The sequence below is a fragment of the Sorex araneus genome, chromosome 5, assembly GCF_027595985.1.
Source record: "Sorex araneus isolate mSorAra2 chromosome 5, mSorAra2.pri, whole genome shotgun sequence".
NCBI lineage: Eukaryota > Metazoa > Chordata > Mammalia > Eulipotyphla > Soricidae > Sorex > Sorex araneus.
Window position 1 is genome coordinate 100,873,006 of NC_073306.1, and position 22,465 is coordinate 100,895,470.

At 38.8% G+C, this 22,465-nt stretch overlaps 1 protein-coding gene across 18 annotated transcripts in view; it reads right to left on the reverse strand.

Moving 5' to 3' along the window:
- Positions 1-22,465, reverse strand: part of ANK3 (ankyrin 3) — a 511,843-nt gene that overhangs the window by 82,502 nt on the left and 406,876 nt on the right. For 8 of the 18 annotated variants that reach the window (XM_055137442.1, XM_055137432.1, XM_055137444.1 and 5 more), the window contains 3 exons: positions 20,811-20,934; positions 15,364-15,466; positions 979-1,085 (listed from right to left, as the gene is read on the reverse strand). In XM_055137442.1, the coding sequence (XP_054993417.1) occupies positions 979-1,085; positions 15,364-15,466; positions 20,811-20,934 (334 nt within the window). Of the gene's footprint in view, positions 1-978; positions 1,086-2,874; positions 2,965-15,363; positions 15,467-20,810; positions 20,935-22,465 lie in introns of all 18 variants that reach the window. The other 10 variants (XM_055137437.1, XM_055137438.1, XM_055137436.1 and 7 more) reach the window with 3 other exon arrangements.

Genomic DNA, 22,465 nt, shown 5'->3' on the forward strand with positions numbered 1-22,465 from the left:
TTAAAAGTAGCAAAAAAATCTTCTAATCGATAACACTCCAAAAATGTTAATTATCATTTCAAATTAATTGGCTTTTTACCTGGATTGTATAGCAACTAAATTAAGGACTTATGTCAACTTTAGAGATTAAAAAACCTTAAAAACTTCATCAATTTTATTTAATTTGTATGGATATAAATTATTCAGTTTTAATTACTAACAATAAAGAATTCTGTAAATATTTTAAAATACATGATCGATTCTGCAATTACAATGGTTCACCTTTTTCTTGTCTCAAACCAATAAGGAAAATAATGATGAGTCTATTTCACATTGTTTATATTAAAGCGCTTCTGAGACAGATATATCATACATGGGTACATTCACTTAAGTAAATTTGAATTTGAAAAAAATATCTTGTTTCAGGCATGCTACTACACCAGACTATCTAGAAGTTTCTTTTTTACAGGAAATCTAAAAAGTAAAATTAAATATTTGGCAAATCAGAAACACATATCATCTAAATAAACTTGCACAGTCTATTTATAAACTAAACATTTAAGTGAAGTTTTTTTGTTATTAGAGGTGGAGCACAGAGCAATCAGTTATTGAGGAAAAGTATAAGTATATTTAATTTTTTAATTGGAAAAAAATCAAACATTCGGTGAGGGAAGTTCCTTCAAAGAAAATAAGATTAAGAGAAATGACTATAAATTTTACTGAAAGAAAAAAAATAGAGACCTAGAATTAGAAAAGAATAGCTAGGAAATTTTATTGTACCAATAACACAATTAATCCTCAATATTATGTTTTACCAATAAAACTAGATGGACCTATTTGCTTAAAAAAATTACAGATTACAGAAATATCTCACATATACTCACTAATAAAGTCAAATTTTTATATATACAAATCTTTTGAAAAGTGAATTTATTACTGCAAATAAGAGATGCAATGTTATTTAACAGGATAAAGAAAAGGAACTTTTAAGTCACTTACCCTGAATGAACAGGGCTTGAAACAAGATTGACGTTATCCAAGGTATCTGCAGCCCAGCTGTAATGTCTAAGAGAATCTGAATCAAATTCTCTCGTGAAGGTTAGATGCTGAAAGGAAAATGATACACTGATCAACAACTCACAAAACACTGGTTCTTTGTACTTGCAAAATATATCTGTACCTAAATCCAGAATCTAACATTCCAAATAAAAACTGGACCCTACAACGGTTACAAAGTCATTTCCTGAATTTCAAAATAAAAAATTCAACCTTGATGACTTCGGCTTCCAGAGAAGCTAGCAATAGCCTCGTGCTTCGACCAAGTCAATCAGGTAAATACCAAGTAAATATAGACATGCCAGGCACAGGGGAACACCACTCTGGAGAGAGAAAGAACTTGCAGTGTCAAGCTCCACTCTTGGTTGCCAATTAAAAAATCAGTGCTCATAAATTCCTGATAATTTCCAATTCATGCATTCTACATTTATATATTTAAATATTATACCTGTTATCAATATAATTGAGTAGAACAATAAAATGTATGCATAATAGTCATAGTACTATTCAGAAATATCCATATATTTCCAGTAATGTTTTTTACATTAATCTTAATGAAATGACAGGACAATAATCATGAAGATAATTATTATTACATGATAAAAATTCAAAACTGCTACACTTTTGACATTGAGTCATTTGTCAAGTACCACTGTAGAGTTTGGAATCTGTCTCTATAGGATTCACTGTGGGAAATAGAAAAATCAAGATTGATGGAGATTTGATGCCTTAAAGACGCTACAGCTTTCTGCTACGAACATTTCCCCAACTCTGGAACCGTACAGAACAGGAAGCTAAACACTGACCCAAAAAATCTTTAAAAGGCAAAAAAAAAAATTCCTAATCTTTTTGAGAGATGCCATTCTCACTGATATGACATGGATAATCTCCCTCACTGTGGACTTACAGAGACAAAACAAAGGAACAGACAGTATGGAATGGTGACAACCCCCTAGCCTTGGATTACAGAGTTATAAACGTGTGGGGGCGGGGAGTGGAGATGGAGAAGAGTGAAGACTGATTCAGAGGTCACATAGGAGAGTGGTGGGGGGTAATGAGCACTTTGGTGGCATGCAGTAACTTTTCAACTCAGTACTGTGACCTTCACATGTTGACATGACACATATCACCAGGAGGCTTTATTTCTTTTTAATTCAATTTTTGTAGAGTTTTTCATAATAATGTATTACGTTCAATATATGTAAAATTGTGATAATTACAATATTTTGTTTATTTATAATATTGTAATTATTGACAATAATTACAATAATAGAATATATACATATTATTCTATAATTTATATACCAGTCCCACCAATCCCACCACCATACACCTTCCCACTACCATTATTACAAAATTTCCCACCATCAATGAAGTAAGTAAATAAAAATAGAATCAAATAAAATGTCACATGAGCACCCAGTCTGAGTGCAAAGCCTCTATGAGCACATATGTGAGCACCATAGTGCTTCCTGGCACACAACCAGGATGTGCACGAGCACCAACATTAAAGAGCAAAACCCAAGATGAGCATCACAGCCACCTGTACATGCCCCTGTCACCAAGGTACCAACAGAGGGAAGGGAATGACGGAAATTAAAGGGGGATTACGGGGGGAAATAGGAAATAGGAGAGAAAAGAAAACATAGGATCAGTACATGAAGGTTTGAAGAAAAAAATTAAAGAACAAATTAACAAATTTGTTAATTTAAACAAATTAAAGTTCTATAAAGAGAAAAGAGTAAGAGCATGGATCAAGGAAGCAAATCACGAAGTTTAGTCACTTGGGGCCAGAGCGATAGCACAGCGGGTAGGGTGTTTGCCTTGCACACGGCTTACCCAGGTTTGATTCCCAGCATCCCATATGGTCCCCCACCACCGCCAGGAATAATTCCTGAGTGAAGAGCCAGGAGTAACCCCTGAGCACCGCTGGGTGTGACCCAAAAAGAAAAAAAATAGAAGTTTATTCACTTTCCCAGAATTGAAGACCTGAGTTCTTGAGTAAAATGAGCCACTGAGTGAGCAACTATGTGAATGAATATAAATTCCACAATGGCACATCATAATCAGATGTCAGACCTGGAGATAAAGGAAGATCCTATACACTGAAAGAGGAAAAAGGGTTCCGGATGGCAGACTTCCATCAACATTTATCAGGGGAAAAATATCCAAAACCAAAAATTAAAGACAATGGAGCACTTCCTTCAGTGTTCTGCAAAGATGTAATTTTCTACCCAGAATTCCACAGCTAGTCAAACCAAGAAGGATGTCTTAAGTTATATAAAACTTCAAAAAATTATATAAAACAAAGAAAAAACACTGTAAACTACTGGAAGATACAATGCCCCATAATGAACACACAAGGTTTATGATGAGAATAGTGAATTTTTATGGTGATGTCAGAGGACAACATTGGAACCATGAACTTAACAAGGAAGCTGATAAATACTCTAAAGAGTAAGTAAATAGATGGAATCTAGAGAACAGCTAAACTTAAGAGAGATTCACACAACCAGGGGAGTGTGTGGTGGGACTAGTGATAATGTTCAGAGAACACCAATTAAATGAAAAGGCCTTAAGAAGACAAAATATTTTGTCCAAAAGGAAATACAACCAGAATATAATATAGACATAACAATAGAAGTTCTACATATTGGTATCTCACACACACACACACACACACACACACACACACACACACACACACACACACCATCCCCTACCCCCACCTACCTCTTTGGGGAATGTGGAGAGAAGAGATGTGTGCATGACAGAAGGAATTTTTTAAAAATTAAAGTTTACTTTTCCATTTCTGGAATTCAGTAATTTGTGAAATATAGAAAAACCAACACGAAGCAACATACACTTATCATTTGCACAGATGCATAAAATGTGTCATTGGAAGGTACTCTGGAAATTCTGGTCCCCCCCCCCCAACTAGTATGTCTTGTAAAACTGACAAGAGATTGCATTTACTTTTGTAACTTTGAAGATAAAACTTTAAAAAGACTTTTAAATTATAGAATATCAAATGCCCAAATGGCAATAGAAATGAAGAGCAGGAGAACTGGTTTCCAATAGGAAGGTTGGCACTGGGGCAGGGGTCTGGGTGACAAGTTAGGGAAGGGAACAGTAGGACAATGGGGAGAGGGGGAAGTGGCTACTACAGAGACAGGATGTGGGCAGGATGGCAACTGGGAACCATGGTAGAATGTAAAGGGTACTGGTGAAGAGATTGGTTTTAGAATAGTACATGCCTGAAACTCAATCATAAATATCTGTGCAACTTTGTAATTCACAGTGATTCAATTATAAAACAAAAATCCTTGGCCCAGGAATACTTGGGACACTTGCATATGAGATGACCAGGATTCCATCGTTGGCACTACAAAACTAACAACTAAAATAAAAACTAGTGCTGAAATTTAGCTTAAAAATAACTTGTAGTGTACATATATGTAAGTCACCATCTGTCTACATGTTAGGAAAATGTACCACAAATGGTACATTGAACGCACGGCTCCCCCTGCATTCAATGTGAGCAAATGTTACACGGATGAAGGTGTAACTAAAGAGGTTAAAAAAAAAATCCACAGAATGAAGATTTAGACTCCAAAGGCAATTTGTCACTAGAAAGTTTCCAAATGCTCTGTGGTTTAATCAGAGATTAGTGTTATACTTAGTCTTCTCTTATTTACCCATTTTATTGTCTTTCAGTCGACCACCTTCAGAGTAAGACAAAAAAGCTTAATACAAAGTGGGTGTTGCTGCTCATTTGATCACTTTTCTAAGTGAGGTTTATATTTAAAACATCAAGGTTACTTGACAGAGCCTATTTTTATAAAGTTTAATAAATACTGTCATTCCTTTTTGGTAATTGCAGTAAATTATTTACCTGGAGTTGTTATACACATGCACTAAAGCCATGAATTATTGAAATGATGAATTATATCACACAAAAAGGTATCGTTGCTATCATGGAATATTTATGGAGCAGGAGTGTAGCTGTCCCTTGGGACTAAGTTCTTTGCTAAGGCTTTTATTTTAGCTACTCTTTGCTACTCCTTAAATTTTTTGGTACCACAGACACAAAACTGGCTCAAAATAATGAGCTGTATATCTCAATATTTATCACAGGCTTTTCTCTTTTCCATAAAGGCCTACTTAGATTTTTGGGCAGACCTAGAAATTTTAATAACAAAATCCAAATGAGACACTCTTCTTACAGTGCAACTAAGTACAGGGTAAGTCAATTCAACTCAATCTGTGGTGTTTATACAAAGACTATAAATTGTGAGCTTTCTGCCCTAACTAGCTGTGCCTCAATACTTATTTATATAGACTAGAGTTTATTTAGAACTGAAATTATTAAGTTATACTACTGATCTACTTTCATAAATAACATGAATTTCAAAATGTTCTGATAAATTGTTATATGCTTGGCACCATCAAACATATGAAAGTCTTTTCCCCTTTCCATTTTTTACTGAACAAATAAGCATTTAAGATGATAAATAGGATCCTATGTGAAGAGGTATTCCTATAGTTTACTAGAAAAGCTCGGTAAAGTGGAGTCACAGGGGCCCGAGCGATTGTACAGTGGGTAGGGCATTTGCCTTGCAGGTGGCTGACCTGGGTTCAATTCCCAGTATCCCATATGGTCTCCTGAGCATCACCTGGAGAAACCCCTGAGCATTGCTGGGTGTGGTCCAACATAAATATTAAATAGAGTCACAGAGGTAGATTTGGAGATGTCCTTTGTCCCTGAAAAAGGACAACATTACCCGCCCCCCCACCCCACCCCCTTCCCCCACACTTTCTTAAGCTTCTAAAGCTTCCCAATTTCAGAATGGCAAAACAACAGTGTCACTGCCGCTTTTTCCTCATGAATCTCATCTGGTCCAGGAAGTGTGGAGAAGTACCAGAGAGGGAATTGGGGGAATGCTCTGCTCAGATACAGCCTTTACTCATGCAGGCCTGTGTGAGGTCACATGTGGTGGGCATCAACTTCTGCCCCCATGAGTCCACCTCCTTGTATGGTCTGTACTGGGACAGCAGGCCACTGGGTAAGAAGAATGTTACCCTATTGCAGAGGTTTATCTAGCAGGCTCATTGGCTCTATGATCAAGTCAGATTTCAATCTTAACTTCATCAGAAAGGAAAGCGGTGTTTGTTTGGGAGCCAGACCCAACTCCTTGGCCCAAGAAAGGAGATATTTTCCCATAGATACGACCTTATCTTTACTGACTGAATGATCCTTTGGCCATCTTCAACATCACTTGCTAGTTTTGTGACCCTCAGCATGTTTCTTTACTTGCTCCACTCTCAATTTCCTTGTTTTTCAATTCAGATTGATTGCTATGAACAGCAAACGAAAATTAAAACTCTGGCACCAGGGCCAAAAAGATAGTACAAGATTTAATGCAATTGCCTTGTATATGACTGATGCTAGCTCAGTCCTGGGTACCTCATCCAATCCCCTGAGCACAGAGCCACAGGTACTGCCAGGTTTGCATGAAACCTCTCTCCCTATACCCAGCATCCCCAAAAACATATGGCACGAATGTCAATGTGGACATGGAATTATAGTAATATCTCCTGATAAACATAAAGTCTTTTCTCCTTTTCAAAATACTTCCATATATATTGGTTTATTTGCTAAAATCTGATAATTTGAGGGTAAAACACAGAAAAAATAAAAATATTCTTGTACCAGCCATTTGCAACTTATAATGATATATATAATATACACATTATATGTGCAGCATATACAAATACACAGGATGCTTATACCAACCAAGTGGATTCCTTTCAGTTAGAATGCACCTTATTTACTGGCTCAGGAATCTGTAAATTCCTATATTAATAGCACTACCATAATTTGCTGTCAGTTTAATGTCAACAATTGCCCGACACCTTTACACTTGTTCCTTGAATCCTTGGGACATGCCACAATTGAACCCAAAAGGTAATATCAAACTGGTTTCACAGAGGGGGGAAATCTCTTTTGAAAGATGCTGAAAGAATATGATAATATAAAAGTCAACAATGAGCACCAGCAGCTTTAGTGGAATACTACCTTAAAGAGAAATTCACAGTGACTTGAGATTTTTTTTTTACTCCCTCATCAAAAAAAGAAATAGAAAAGTGCTCCATTCTTTATCTTAAAAATGATGTCATGAATTACTATTTAAATCAAAATGCACATTATTCAATGGAACCTGAAGCCTGACTAATGATGAAATCACTGTCTCCAAGAGCTTACTAGTTTCCAAAAATAGTCTCTCACTGATGCTATTCATCAGAAGAAAGAAACAAGTACACACTGGCCTTACAAACAAGGATACACCCAATGCCCAGGTCTGGAAATAGCTGTCCAGGCAAGGATGAAGTAGCACAGGGGGGAAGAAAGTGTTTGCTGACAAAAGAAAAAAAATCTAAGTAACTTCAATATTGGGTAATTCTCTAGAAGGCCAACTCTCCATTCTCCAGGTAAATTGTTAACTGGTTTTTATCAGTCACCTCTGCTACCTCCAGGGACCAGTAGGAGTTGGTCCTGCAGATTAAAGGGGGACCTAGATACACTAATATAACAATAACAGCTCACAAACAAAACTTAGTGTATGTAATCACAAAACTGTAAACACCACTTAGTCAAGAAACAGATGGATGATGTCAATAGGTGGGGAGCCCAGGAAAGCAAAGGCTAGTCAAAGATAATTTACCCTGTGATCATAAAATCAGACAGGACCAGGGCACGGGGAAATGTTGAGAGTGATATTTCTCTAAGGCAAAAAAATAATAAATGGTCTGGGTTTAACTTAGGCTGTATTACTTCATAACCCAGGGGATGGCAAGTCTAAAACCTCACTGAACTTCCATTTTTGCTTAGGTTAAGAGGAGGGTGTTAACTGGCTCATTTAGCTGAAAATAGGATGATTCAACTAACGTAATAGTGACTTGAAAATGATAAATGCTATGTCAACAAAATACAATTCTAACATACCCAGATATATTTTTATAATTGGAGGTAATTTATTTGTTAAAATTCCATATGCAGCCCTCTATGCATCTTTTTAAGGATATCACATCTTTTCAGATTATTACAGACTGTTAGATTAACAAACAACAACACTTAACACACTTTGTTCCGAATACTCATCTAAACAACTAACTCTTCCCATTAATACAGTCCAGCCATACTCCACACTAATAACAGCAACGCTGCCCCTAGTGGTCAGCAACAAAACAAATTCATGCAGTCATCAGATCTAAGACCTATTTACACTGGTACCATCTAATGTCAACTAGTGTGAAATACTGTTGTGTTTAGTCGGTAAAATGGAAACAATGATACCTAGATCATAAGGTGACTGAAAGCATGAAATAAGATGATCTAGTTAGAGCGTTTTGGGGGCAAAAACTATAGAATACTACACAAAGTATTATCAGAATCTTGAACGAAACTACACACTGAATTCTAATAGTTAGATCTATTTGAACATTGTGTGCGCTAGGTTGTAAACAGACTTTTAAGAAATTGATTCCAGGTCTCTGTCATATGTGAGGTAGAAAGAAACACAGCAAAGGAACAAAACAACAGGCAATGATAATAGCCCTTGAGATTCTGCTGGTAAAACTGTTTGCTATTGAGTGGGGCGTGAGAGGTGGAGAGTGAGGGGATCTATAAACAGTACTGGAGGGATACTCTTAGCAGTATTGTAAATCACAGGGCCTAAAAAGGAGAAAGGAAGGAAGGGATTGAAGGGGAGGGGGGAGGGAGGGAGAGAGAGAGAAAGAGAGAGAGAGAGAGAGAGACAGACAGACAGACAGACAGACAGACAGAGACAGAAACAGAAACAGACAGACAGATAGACAGAGACAGAGACACAGAGAAAGTACAGAGAGAAGAATTCCATCTTTGGAAAACAGGAACTTAAGAGTAACAAGCAGTTTAGGAGTGGTTACCAGAGGCTAGGGAATGGTGGAAGGGAGAGGTACTGACCAAAAGATACAACCTTTCAGCTACAGGGGAATAAATTCTGGTACAACAGGGTGACCACAGTTAATAATACTGCATTATGTTCATGAAATTCACTGCAAGTATATCATAAATGTTCATACCACATCTGGCCCAACACAAGGCAGCTCTGAGGCAGGAATATAGGTCAGTGATAAAGCATATAGTCCAGCGATGAAGCTCTGGATTGGGTCCCTGGCATTACATACATGTGATTTTAAAAGTTAACTGGCAGATGCTAGATATGCTAATTTGATTGTGATAATGGTTTTACAATGTATCATCATCATCATCATCATCCTGTTGACCGTCGAATTTCTCGAGTGGTCTCAGTAATGTCTCCATTCGTCCTAGCCCTGAGATTTTAGAAGCCTCTCTTTACTCATCCTTCCCAACGATGCCGCATTGGAGGCTCTTTCAGGGTCAGGGGAATGAGACCCAGCTTGTTACTGGTTTTGGCATATGAATACACCATGGGGAGGTTGTGAGGCTCTCCCATGTATATATATGTATGTATATATGTATGAAAACATCATGTTGTATACCTGGGTGAGTAGTGGGTTGGAGAAACTAATTCCAGGAGAAAACTGGTTCAAGAAGCAGATAAAATAATGATTAAAAGCTTATGTCAGGAGTGAAGGCACATTTTTCCCTCCCCTATAATATTCCTCCTGAAGTCAACTATTATTATCCCTCAGACATCTTTGTTTGAAAGAACAGTATAAACTGTAATGCAATTAGATTCTTTAGAATTTCCAAATCTGACTTATGTAAAATTAATTTTGTTACCGACATCAACAAAAGGTGGATCAAGATCAATACGGAAGGTGTCCCCCACCACCCAGGGCGAGATGTCTAAGCCAATTGTACTACCTTAAATTACAGCACCAACCTCTGCCTGCAAAAAACTTTCTAATCTTACAGAGGATCTTTGTGAGGTGTTGAATGGATCACCTAAGGAATGCTGGCAAAGCACTTTGAAGAGAAATAGCAGCATATTAAATGTCACCAGTAAAAAGTGCTGCTTATCTACCAGGAGACTATCTCTAGCAAATCTTTAATCCCAGGCTGGCTACCTTCTGCTACCATGCACATTTCTGAGAGTCCCGTGTAAGAAAGAGTGAGTTTAAAGGAAAGAAACAGAAGGTTAACCTGCTGATGTGGGGATTTTTCAGGGTGAAAAGAGGTTGGGAGGTAGAGAAGAAAAACTGTTGGCTTGGTCAGCCACCTGGGCGGCTTCTTCAGGGGAAGGACAGGCTGAGAAGAGACCCAGAGGCTGTCCAGGGGCTACTGATGACAGCACCATCACCATAGCTACCGCTCACCCAGCTAATGCAACTGTTCACAGATGGCTTTAGTCAAACCTCTGTTCCAAAGGAGAACTAAGCAAAAGGCAACCATCTCATAGAGCCAGGGCTGGTGAGTGCTGCACTACGCAGATAGCCAGGCCTGAGAGGAAGATTAAATGCTCATTATATAGTGTCAACTGGCAAAAAACACCTTTTCTCTACTATTTGGAGGTTGGGGGCTGGAAGCACCCAATTTTGAATTTACTCTCTTAATCCATGAATCACTTTTTTTTTCTTTAATTACTACTTATTTCTAGGGAGCAAGTATAATACATCTTAAGATTCAATGATACTTTAACATGCTTCAAGATTTTCTGTGTTGGTATATGGAAGTTTATGCCAGGTTTGATCACCAATAACATCAGTATATTGATGAGGACAGAAATTTAAATTAAACTGGCTTAAGGAACCTGCTTCCCCATGCAGTGGGAGAGACTGAGTTAATTTACTGGTTCAGATAGTAGGAAACTAGTCCAGATGGTCAAATATCAGACAAGGCCCAAGTGTATCAAGGTTCAAACGCTTTACCTCTATTGGCTATACCTCTGTGCAGCATAGCGACCCCAAAAGGCAAGATTAAATCTTAAATTGAAATATCACATTGAAATCTCACTAAATATTACATTTCACTCTAATGTAATCACTGTAGTTCACTCTAGATGGCTAGAAGTGATCGAGCCATTTTTTGGAGGAAAAGGGTTTATATCTCAGGCCCTTTTAAATTACAAATGAATGGGTAAGTGGGAGCATAAATGAAAATAGAGCTCAAATCATAGTATTTTGTCACTACCTATAAGGAAGGCGGTATGGAGGCAGGCTGGCAAAAACCAACCAACGTGGGGCCAGAGAAATAGGTCAATGGTTGAGTGTATACTTTGTTTACAGGAGGTCCTGGTTCTATTTCCAGTACCCATGTTCCCTGAGCCAGGAGTAACCTACAAGTACAGAGCATAGAGCCAGTAGTAGGCCCTGAGCACTGCTGGGTGTGATGTGTCCCAAACTACCCACCCCTAAAAAAAAAAAGGCAACTAATGTCTTTGAATGATTTCTGTTCTATCTATAAATAATTCTACCGGAAGTCACGCTGAATGAAGTTCTTCAGCATTCAGTCAACATCCTACCATATCTTACAACCATTTCTAAAGCCATTCAAATTAGCCTGCTAAATATTTGAAGACCATAATATGCTCTCTACACCTCCTATTTATCTAAAGGTCAGGTATTTTCTTTCCTTTAATGATGAATGCACATATCACACTTTCTAGCCCTCATAATTTTCATAACTCATTACTGAATGTAAGCTACCAGTTCCTCTTGAAGCACTTGACAAACAAATTATAAGAATTACAAATAAGCACCATGAAAATAAAAATGTGTACCGAATATCTTTTATGTTACAAAAGGGGGAAAAGCGATAGTACCGCCATCCATGTCGAGACCACAAGCAAGTTCAAAATCCTGGAGGCTGTTGGGTCTTTGCCAACACCTTTCTTACCCTGAGCAAGCAGATGTGCCATGAATAGAGCCAAAGACGGAACCTGGATGGGGCTGGAGTGATAGCCTACTGGGCAGGGCATTTACCTTGCACACGGCTGACCATACAGTTCCCTGAGCCTGCCAGGGGAGATCACTGAGCACCACCAGGTGTGGTCCAAAAGTAAAACCAAAAATAGGACAGAACTGGAAGCAAGGTAGTCAGTGACTTTGCCACTCACTCACAAGCTGGATCCTTTCACACATCCCCTCTGCACACCCCCGGGTGCTATCTGTGCTTCGGGTCTTTGACTTTTTAATTGAGGTGAGAAAATATCTCACAGGTTGCCGTAAAATGGAGCTGGCAAACCCCGGGAACTGTGGTGGACACAGGCAGGTGCTGTTTTCAACAGCAGTACCCCGAGTATGTGCACCCCATCAACATGCTTCTGGCATTTGATAAGTGGTCCACCATGTAGAAGACAGGGCCTGGCCAATCTGTACCCAAGCCAGCAATGCACGGCCACACCAGTCAGTTGCATCCAGTAATTATGTCAGAGAAAAGGAAAGAACCAGTCTATTATACTCATCCTGGAAAAGCAGGCTTTTGTTTAGGTTTCTCTCCTTTCTTTCCCACCTTTCATTTAGATTGGAATATCTCAAGCCAGATGTTACTCTAAGACATCCTGAACTGCAAATACAAAGCAGTTTGTATTGAGCAAACTAACAAATGAACACAACCATTTTTGTTGTCTGAGTGATAAACAAAAACCTCATCGGAGGCTTTGAGTCAGTGGTTCCTAACTAAAGCACCCCAGAACCACTGTGCACATGCGCAAGAATCCAACCAGAAGGTTCTGATTCCACAGACACCCTGTTCGAAAAGAACCCTGGGTGATTCTTAGGCTCCCCTGAAAAGTACTCTGACTAGGACTTCGTGGCTTTTCAAGCCAAGTTTGATCTATAAGCCAAGATGTGTTTTTTTTCTTGTTGGGTCACACCTGGCAATGCACAGGGGTTACTCCTGGCTCTGCACTCAAGAATTATTCCTGGCAGTGCTCAGGGGACCATATGGGATGCTGGGATTTGAACCCGGGTTGGCCGCGTGCAAGGCAAACGCCCTACCCGCTGTGCTATCACTCCAGCCCCTATAAGCCAAGATGTATTAAAAAATTCCCAATCCTTGTTCCATCCAAGCCCACTGAATCCAGAATTAAACAATCTTCTTTTTAAAAAGCTCTTTAGGTGGGGACTGGAGCAATAGCACCAAGGGTAGGGCATTTGCCTTGCATGAGGCTGACCCAGGTTCGATTCCCAGCATCCCATATGGTCCCCTGAACACCATCAGGAGTAATTCCTGTGTGCAGAGCCAGGAGTAACTCCTGTGCATCGCTGGGTGTGACCCAAAAAGAAAAAAAAAGGTTCTCATGGCAATCTGGACTGAAAGCCTCTACTTCAGTAATAATAAAAGTACTACTACTATGATGTTTTGTCTAATTTAAGATTTGCTCCTTTGTTTTTACATACACCTTCTTAGAATTCTATCTACAGGTGACTCAATAATAAGATTTTAAAAAATGGGTTTTCAAGAATAGGGAATCTATTCAAAGAATAATAAAATAAGGAGTTCATGCTGGATTATTCAGGGGTGAATAAAGTGGCCTACGGCTATTCATGATTAAGGCCCAGTAGGGATTGGGGTGGGGTTACTCCTTCCAAACCTCTTTTCCCAGCTCTGATCCTGACATCTGCCTTCAATCAAACACATTTTGGATCACACCGTCTGAGGACAATGTGAATAATCCTGGGTTTTAACTGTACTTTTCTATGGTTAATGTGCAAGCTGATTAATCAGCAGTAGGATAGAGAAGAGGCAACTTTGCTCCATCTAGGTGAGGCACATGTTGTTGTCTGAAAGAGGAAAGCTCATGGAAAGTTAATTTTTATTTACTTTCTACCTTTACTTGTCAAAGCAACTTCAGCTGGGCCATGACAAGGCAGTTTAAAATCTGTATCAGTGCCTTAGGAATTCAAAACATTTAAGACCTCCTGCATGCTTTCAAACAAAAGCAATACTGGGGCTGGGGGGCTGGGGGTAGGGGTGGCTGAGGGGGACGGACTCCATTTAAAACTTACAAATACAGCAAATGCAAATTTAGAGGTAAGACAAACAAATAACTTTGACCTTTGTTTCAAGTACAAAGTATGTAAGTGTACTTCTGAAGTAAACACTTTTCATTCATCTTCAATAGCGACTGACACTCTTCCCTCTGACAGACTTGCTTTGAGAAATTAGCCTTTTCTTTCTTGCACAATAATTGAGACACTGTGGATTAACAAAGCTAATATGCCTCTCTCAGAATCTGTTTCTCCCTTTCTAAGCTTTTTATCTTGCTGGTGTTCGCAGAAATAAAAGAACTTAAGAGGGAAGAGAGATAGCACAGGAGTTCAAGTTCTTGTCTTCTATGAGAATACCCAAGTTTGATCCCTGGACCACAAGATGTCCTGAATCACTGCGTGCAGCACTGGAGGCCCAAACCATTACCAGAATAGCCTTGGTAAAGTCTTGAGTTGAACCCAGAGACCAGCTAGCCAAGAATCACCTGGAGAAGTCCTGGAACGTGTTCAAAGTTAGTTTTATGGTACATTCCTTTTCACCAGATATCAAATCATGATTGTGTTCATTAAAACAAGGTACTGTGTAACTCTGTAATCACTCTGAGCTCAAACGCAAAACAGCACATTGCTGACACTTTTTGTATGAAACTATTTAACACCACAATTTCTTTTTATTTTTAGACCACCTGCCCATGCTCAGGGGTTACTCCTGGCACTGCACTCATGAATTACTGCTGGTGGTGTTTGGGGGACCATATGCATTGCCTAGGGTCAAACCTGGGTCAGTAGTATGCAAGTCAAATGCTCTATCCACTATATTATCTCTCCATCTCCTCAAAACTATATTTTTTTAAGGAGCTACACAAGTACAAAATGAACCAAACAGAGATTTTGGCAGAATACAAAAAAAAAAAAAAGAAAAAAGAAAAATCACATCCTGAGAAGGTCTAGAACAGATAGCTTTGAAGCTAAGGGATCAAAAAATGACCAAACTAATATTTAACCACTTTCTAAAAATAACAAGTTCCAACATGAATACATAGTTTGCTTAGCAAAATCAAACATTCATATGGATGTTAGCAACTTTAGCTAGCAATTATTAACTCTTTTTTAAAGAGCAACTGAAAAATACTTGATGCAGTAATTAGTTATGCCTGTGTTTGCTAGAGAACTTCCTGAGTTTGTTTCTGTGGTACTTTAGAGATTCATCTACAGAAGGGAGGGCTATGGTTATGGGACAAATGATAGTACAAGATTTATAACTGCAAAATAAACATGCCAAATAGTTTTTGTAAACTTGGAGCAAAGTGTTTGATTTAATCACATAAGTAAAACTGAATAATCAAAGAAGTTTTTTGAAAGACGTACCTGCTCTTTGGATGGTATGAGAAGTTCTTCAATCATCATACTGTCCCGTGCATAGGAGCTTCTGTTCAAGGTGTAAGACCTATCCGAACTGAAGGAGCGGAGGCTGTTGTATTTACAGTTAACCATTCAAGAGTGGTAGATGATAATGAGATGAATAAAAAAAAAATTAATGCATGCAACTATGTGATCAAGCAAGATGACTAAAAATATCAACAAAAGTTGCTCTTTATAAGACATCATCAAAACTCATATCCCTTGTACTCGTAACAATCCTATGATCAAGTTTTGTTTAACAGTGGGCCAATTAGTGTCACATCTGCAAGAAAATGAAATGCACAAAGACTGGATGCTTGGATGCTTTGCTATGAGAGTTGAACAAATAGGACAGTTGAGAAGAAATGAATGCAACTAGATATTTTGAGAGGTTTTCCATGTTAAGAATGTGTGATAGGGGCTGGAGTGATAGCACAGCAGGTAGGGCACTTGCCTTGCACGCAGCCAACCCAGGTTTGATCCCCAGTATCCCACATGGTCTTCCAAGCATCACCAGGAGTAATTCCTGAGTGCAGAGCCAGGAGTAACCCCTGGGCATTGCCAGGTGTGAACCCCCCCCCAAAAAAAAAGAATGTGTGATAGAGTTTGCTTTCTTTCTGGTCCATGACTGCTAGGCAAATGAACTACTGAATGAGACTATATGTAAATGGACCTGTCTGTTTATTAATATTTGGGAATCAGGTATGTGTTTGATCTGTTACCCATGTAAGATAACTTTTTTCAGATATACCTTGGACTATCTCCTTTACTTTCATTGTGGAATTCAAAATTCAAATTTCACATATTGTTATTCTGTCTCTCCTTTGCTCTGCGCTTTTCTCACTCTTTTTATTGGTCCAGTTTTGCCTCTCTCAAATCCTTTAAACAGTCTCTGATTTTCCTAGAGTGCAAGTTCCCTGATGTCCTGAAATGTCTTGTACCATGATGACTCTAAACTGGAGATGGAGTAAGGGCCTGGAACGGCCGGCTCAGCCACTGCATCTGGCCATCATATGTACACCTACACAGGCCATGCAGCGGGCAGGGACTGCAGATCGTCTGAGTCTCAGTGGAGATCTGTGATTCTCCAACAACTCAGAAGATCGAGGCCATGAGGGCTATGGGTCCTCTCCTTGCTTCCTCACAAAATCGGGGCAGCTTGTCATGAGGTATGTTTTCACTACCTCTTGTTTGGAACGAGAGGTTTGAGGCTCCTTGGAATGGAGGTGAAGAATCTGAAACTGCTTAGATGCAGTCTAGAACTGGTTCCTCAGTAATGGGGGACGGGGCTGGAGTGATAGCACAGTGGGTAGGGCGTTTGCCTTGCACGCGGCCGACCCGGGTTCGATTCCCAGCATCCCATATGGTCCCCTGAGCACGGCCAGGGGTAATTCCTGAGTGCAGAGCCAGGAGTAACCCCTGTGCATCGCCCGGTGTGACCCAAAAAGCAAAAAAAAAAAAAGTAATGGGGGACCCCATGACTGGCCTTGCGTGGTGAGGTACTTCTCGATGTGGAACATGAGACCATGAGAAGGTGCCACAGATCCCTGCATAGGTCAGTAACAGTCTCAGTGTGCTCGTGTGTATCTGCAGCAGAACCAGTCACACCTGGGTCTTGGCCTGGTCTTGAGTTTATTTGACAGGAAAAAGTGAAATTGATAAATAAGGGGAAATGCCTTGTTTTACACAAAACAAAGCCTCCCCCTTTTACAGCACTATACATTACCCAAAAGTCAATTTCTTATATACGATCTGAGGGCCCTGAATTACATAAATTATTCTAAGTGTCTTCACGGATGGGCAACACATTTTTTCTAGGGTTAGAACCTTAATTTTACCAAATCTCTAAGGGATCTTTAATGCCCACCCAACCTCCCAATCCTTATGGATTTATTAATTTGTTAATTTAGGAAAGATTTAAGTGACTATTTGAGCAAAGCACAATATTAGAAGCTAAGTGTAGGCGCTCCTATCCCCCTTAAAAAATATTAAGCATCTCCCCACATAGAGGAACACATAGAAAGCTGTCCCTGAGCTTCTCTGCCCGGTCCTATAACCCATAATTCTGCCTTTCTGTTTTATTTTGTTTCATTTGCAACATTTTCCACCCTCCACCTTGGTATTACCATTTCTAGTCTTTAACTTTCTCCAGATTAAATATGTATCACTGTATCACTGTCATCCCTTTGCACATCGATTTGCTTGCACAGGCAACCAGTAACATCTCCATTGTGAGACTTGTTGTTACTGTTTTTGGCATACTGAATACACCACAGGTGGCTTGCCAGGCTCTGTCGTGCAGACGGGATACTCTCGATAGCTTGCCGGGTTCTCCAAGACGGGCGGAAGAATCGAACCCAAGTCGGTCTGTTGCAAGGCAAATGCTCTACCTGCTGTGCTATAAACTTTCAAAAATCAAAGATCCTCTTTCTACTCACTAACTCAGTGACATCCAATAAAACATTCTGTAATGACAGTTCTAAGTCTGCACTGTCCAAAATGGTGGCTATGTCTGAACCCTGAGCACCTAGTGTAACAGAAGAAATGGACCTGTTTTATTTAAATTTAGCTAACTTTTTTTAAAAATTGGCTTTATGAGCTCTCTATTAGTAAACTAAGTTCTCATCACAGCTTTCACTTTGTTCCAGTGCTGTGTCTAGAGAGTGAGAAATTCTACTGTGCATTGGACACTCAGGTCTTTAAAGGAAGGCACCTAAAGCATGTGTTAAAACTAATGCAATGTGAGAATATTTTTTTTTTAATTTTGCTTTTTGGGTCACATCCAGTGATGCTGAGGGGTTATTCCTGGCTCTGCACTCAGGAATTACTCCTGGCCGTGCTTGGGGAAACCATACGGGCTGTCCAGGATTGACTCAGGTTGGCTGCGTGCAAGGCAAATGCCCTACCCGCTGGCTTGAGAATGGTTTTATAATAAATATAGACATATAGAAGTTTTCCCCGAAGAATTGTATATTCATTTTGATTTCATCTTTTATATACACCTAAGATTTGTTGATATTTTTTCCAACATCCTCCTTCTTCCACAAGTACTAACTACAGAATAGAGAATTATGAGCTACCAACCAAACCCTGGGAAGGTCTTTGGTTTACAAAGTGTCTCAAGTTCTCACTTTTCATTGCTCCAGACCAATTTATATTAGGCAGATGGAGCTCATTAAGGACATCAAACTTAGTGATGTAAGTGACTAAGTAAGATTCAACAGTCTAAATACATTGAAGTTTTTTTAGCTACTAAAATGAGAGATTTGCATGGTGGTATGGAAAAAATTAACTTGCTTTTAACTAACAATTAAATTGTTTTAACAACTGTGTTAATGTCAACTACATTATTTGTAGCCTTCAGTATATTCTAAGTGTTAAACACAGGAAATGTTAGAAAAAAACACAAATTCTACAATTACATAAACATACCTAGCACAACTTAAAATAGCAACCAGCAAACGAAAAGACTTTTAAACTTTTTCTTTAAAACCAGTGCAGTGTCTTCAGTTATTTCATGCACTATACAAACTATGTTAAGGGAAAGAAATGCCTCAAGTATTCACTCAGTTTCGCATCACTGACTACTTCTCACACAGTTTGCTACTTTCTAATTTTCCCAAGAATCACAAAACAGATCCCAATGCTAAGCAAAAATAAAAAGTGAAAAGCACATTGAAAGCACATCACAGCACATCACAGCACAACACTGAAGAAAATAAAAATGAGAAAATGCACCAGGGAAGGGCAGCAAAACAATGCCATGTCTTCTTACCTGATCTTGGGACTATTTTAAAATATTTTTTGGAACAAAACAGAAGTAGAAAGCAAAAAAATCAGACAGGGAAAAAAAGAAAAAAAATGTTATGATTGAATGAGTTACACATCTAATGTAATCTTTCTTACATGTTACACTCAGAATATGACACTTGGTAATAATATTATCACAATATTTTAAAATGGTATCAGCTTTACGGTTCTTTAAAAATCTTGCCTCTGAGCATAACATAAATTGCCAATGTAAAAAATGAGTCACATATAATAGCCACAAATAATAATGATGCAGTCAAAATTAGAAGTGTGAAATTCTTTGCACTGTCTTGATAAAAAATGAGAAAATATTCTGGTTTCATATTTCACTTGATGTCAGCTGCTACAATTTTCTCTATGTGATTTGACTGATTTACAGAATACGTGAAATATGCTCAAAGGGGGAGGAGATGCTGGTTATTAGATTTCAAAAGCTACAGAAACTCTAAAATCTTTCTTGCAGATCCTTTAAGATTTTACATATTTTTATTTGTAACTTATTGCTACCTGAAACATTATGGATATTTAACTACTGACTCCCCCGTTTTACAGTGGCACCTACAGCACAGAAAGAGTTTAAGCTTTTTTAGGAATATATTTATAAACCAAAAGCTCTATAAAGTTAAATGAAGTTCCAAGTAACTATTTTAAGAAAAGACTAACTTGAAAAAATTTTACAACCCATTCTTTGCCCAAACTAGCCACATCAATGACACTGAGAATAAACTCCCAGGTTTACTTTGTGGGAAGTGACATTAACTATTAGACAATGAAACTTTTTACAACAGATCCTTAAACTATAGGAAAATGTCCTGAGGGCCTGGCTTAGAAGGTTTAATTATTAGCTTTAAAATAACTTGGCTGTCAGCAAACATGCTGCTAATCCAACCACTGAAGAAAAAAGCATCCCCAAATTCTGCAAAAGATTCTGTTCCTTTTAACCAGAGTAGGATTAAGTGGAACCAACATTTGCCACCACTGTGGCTCTGTGACTTTTGGGAAGTCACTGTTAACACCCCTAACATGTCATTTGTAAATAAATTAATGGTGGAATTTTAGAAGAGATACTGAAATAAAAAGACAATTTGAGTAAGAATTTGCATTTTTTCCCCCAAGAACGGCCTTGTCCTTTTATATCTGATTCACACAATACTTTTCAGTAGAAACTGGGGAATGTAAAATTCCCAAATTTGTAAAATGTAAAATTCCCAAATCAACCAAAAATAACAGACATTTCTTAGTGGTAAATGATTTTTTTCAACACAGAACCAAAATTGAATTTTGAAATATGTAACTCAGATCGGTTCTCCCAGTTTTGTCAGCGAGCTCTTTTGCTGTTCTATGCTTGGAGCATGACGACAAGGCATGGTGAAAAGAGAACAAATGATCAACAGGTTTCATCGCACAAAATTCAGGACTGAAAACTGCACAAGAAAATAGCAGAGCCTGTACACTGGGTTTGAGAACATCAAATTCACATCCTCACCCAAAGGGCACATTCTGGAATCATGTAAATTTAAAAAAAAATGGAAATGATTTTTGGTTTTATGACAAGGTATGGTGGTTTTCAATTAACTATTAAAAGACCAGCAACAGTGAAATACCTGGCAGATCGGGCTCCCATACTAAAGCCCATGTAACCCTCTGCAGGAAGTGAATCATCGCCCAGTTCCTTAAGGTCCTGTGGCCCGAGATACTTGTCCGTGTCTCCTGTCATGGCATCTTCACCTGCAAATGCACAAAGCAGCCCCAAATCAGAAGCTTCCCTTTGGAAAATGTATGTTAGCTCTTCTTTTTGTCACCAGCACATCACCTGCTTTTTCCTATTCCTCAGTCTATGTCAGTGCCGTTTAGAAGGACGGAGCTTAAGTAAAGGTTAGTCATAATTTCAAGACTGAATGTAATGCGGCACCATGGATCCGGCAATGCTTTCATTAAGTCACATCCAAGTGTGAGCCACTGGTGTTGCACACACTGGCATGAAATTGTTAAAAAGAAAGAAAAGCTTCTGGTGTTAAGTACCAATTTAAGTTTCCCAGCCTCCTAAAACTGCAGCTCCACATTGTCCTCCGTACCCCCCCAACACACACCTCCAGCAAAGGTATCTTTTAGGCTAGTCTTCCTCCCTCACCTCACCCACCATGAGTGCAACTTGTTTGAATGGAAAGGAACTACAAACTAAGAATGGCTTCTTAGTTACTGTTTTGAAATTTTGCAATAAAATGTAGAGAGGGCAAGCCTTTTCTTTAACATCTTACATACAGGAGACTTCACTTCAGAGTTTATATGCCAAACTAGAAAGCTATTTACTTGAACTATTTAACGGCTCAATTGAGTCACCTTCGAGCACATCAATTTCAAGCTGTTTCTCAACCTATCAAATTAACAACTCGGCCCAGCTGTGCCAATACTGACGCCCTATTTGAGAAGCAACCTTCTCTTCCACAGTGATCAAATGGGGGCTCAGACTCTAAAAGCAGCACCTTTTCTCCACCAACTCTCACTACAAAGAGTTAATCATCAAATAGTTTTATTAGCTGCATATGCATTACATGACCTCACATAGAAAAACCACATTCCAAGAGTGACAGGGCAGGTTTTTTCAGATGTCTGCCTCGTGGGATGTTTCCCATCCTTCTCAATATGTAGCAGGGGCTGGGGAAAGTTCCTTCTGCACACACACACACACAAACTCCATTCTACATCTCTTATTCTCTTTTCTGGCTGTGTAGGAGAGATTTCCATGAGCCTGGATGTTATGTTTTCACAAAGGTAAATGATTCATCTGTTCCAGATTTTTTTTTTCCAATTCCTTCATTCAGTGCCAGTTACAATTTCCATTCATTTAGACGCAGTAAACCACAAGTGCTCCGTTTTTAAACGACTAAGCAAGTCTAAAAATACACGGTCAACTACTGTTTTTGCAAATGTAAAAAAAATGTAATAATAAACAAATCAACATTTTTTTTATTGCTACCAAGCACCAAGAGATTTTTTTTTAAATAAGCTGCAGCTGGAGTATTTGCACACTTGCTGCCTATGAAACAAAAACAAAAACAAAAACCACTCCAGTACACAACAATACAACTGAAAGTAAGATCTTACTCTGTAGTAAAGCCATTTCCACCAGGCTGGGCTGATCACACGTTTTCCTGATGTTTCCAGGAATTCCTTAGAGCAGTGACTTAGAAACTCTCCCTTCAAACCAGCCCCAACAAACCAATGCCTGGGTTGTGTCCACCGTCTTCACCACCAACGC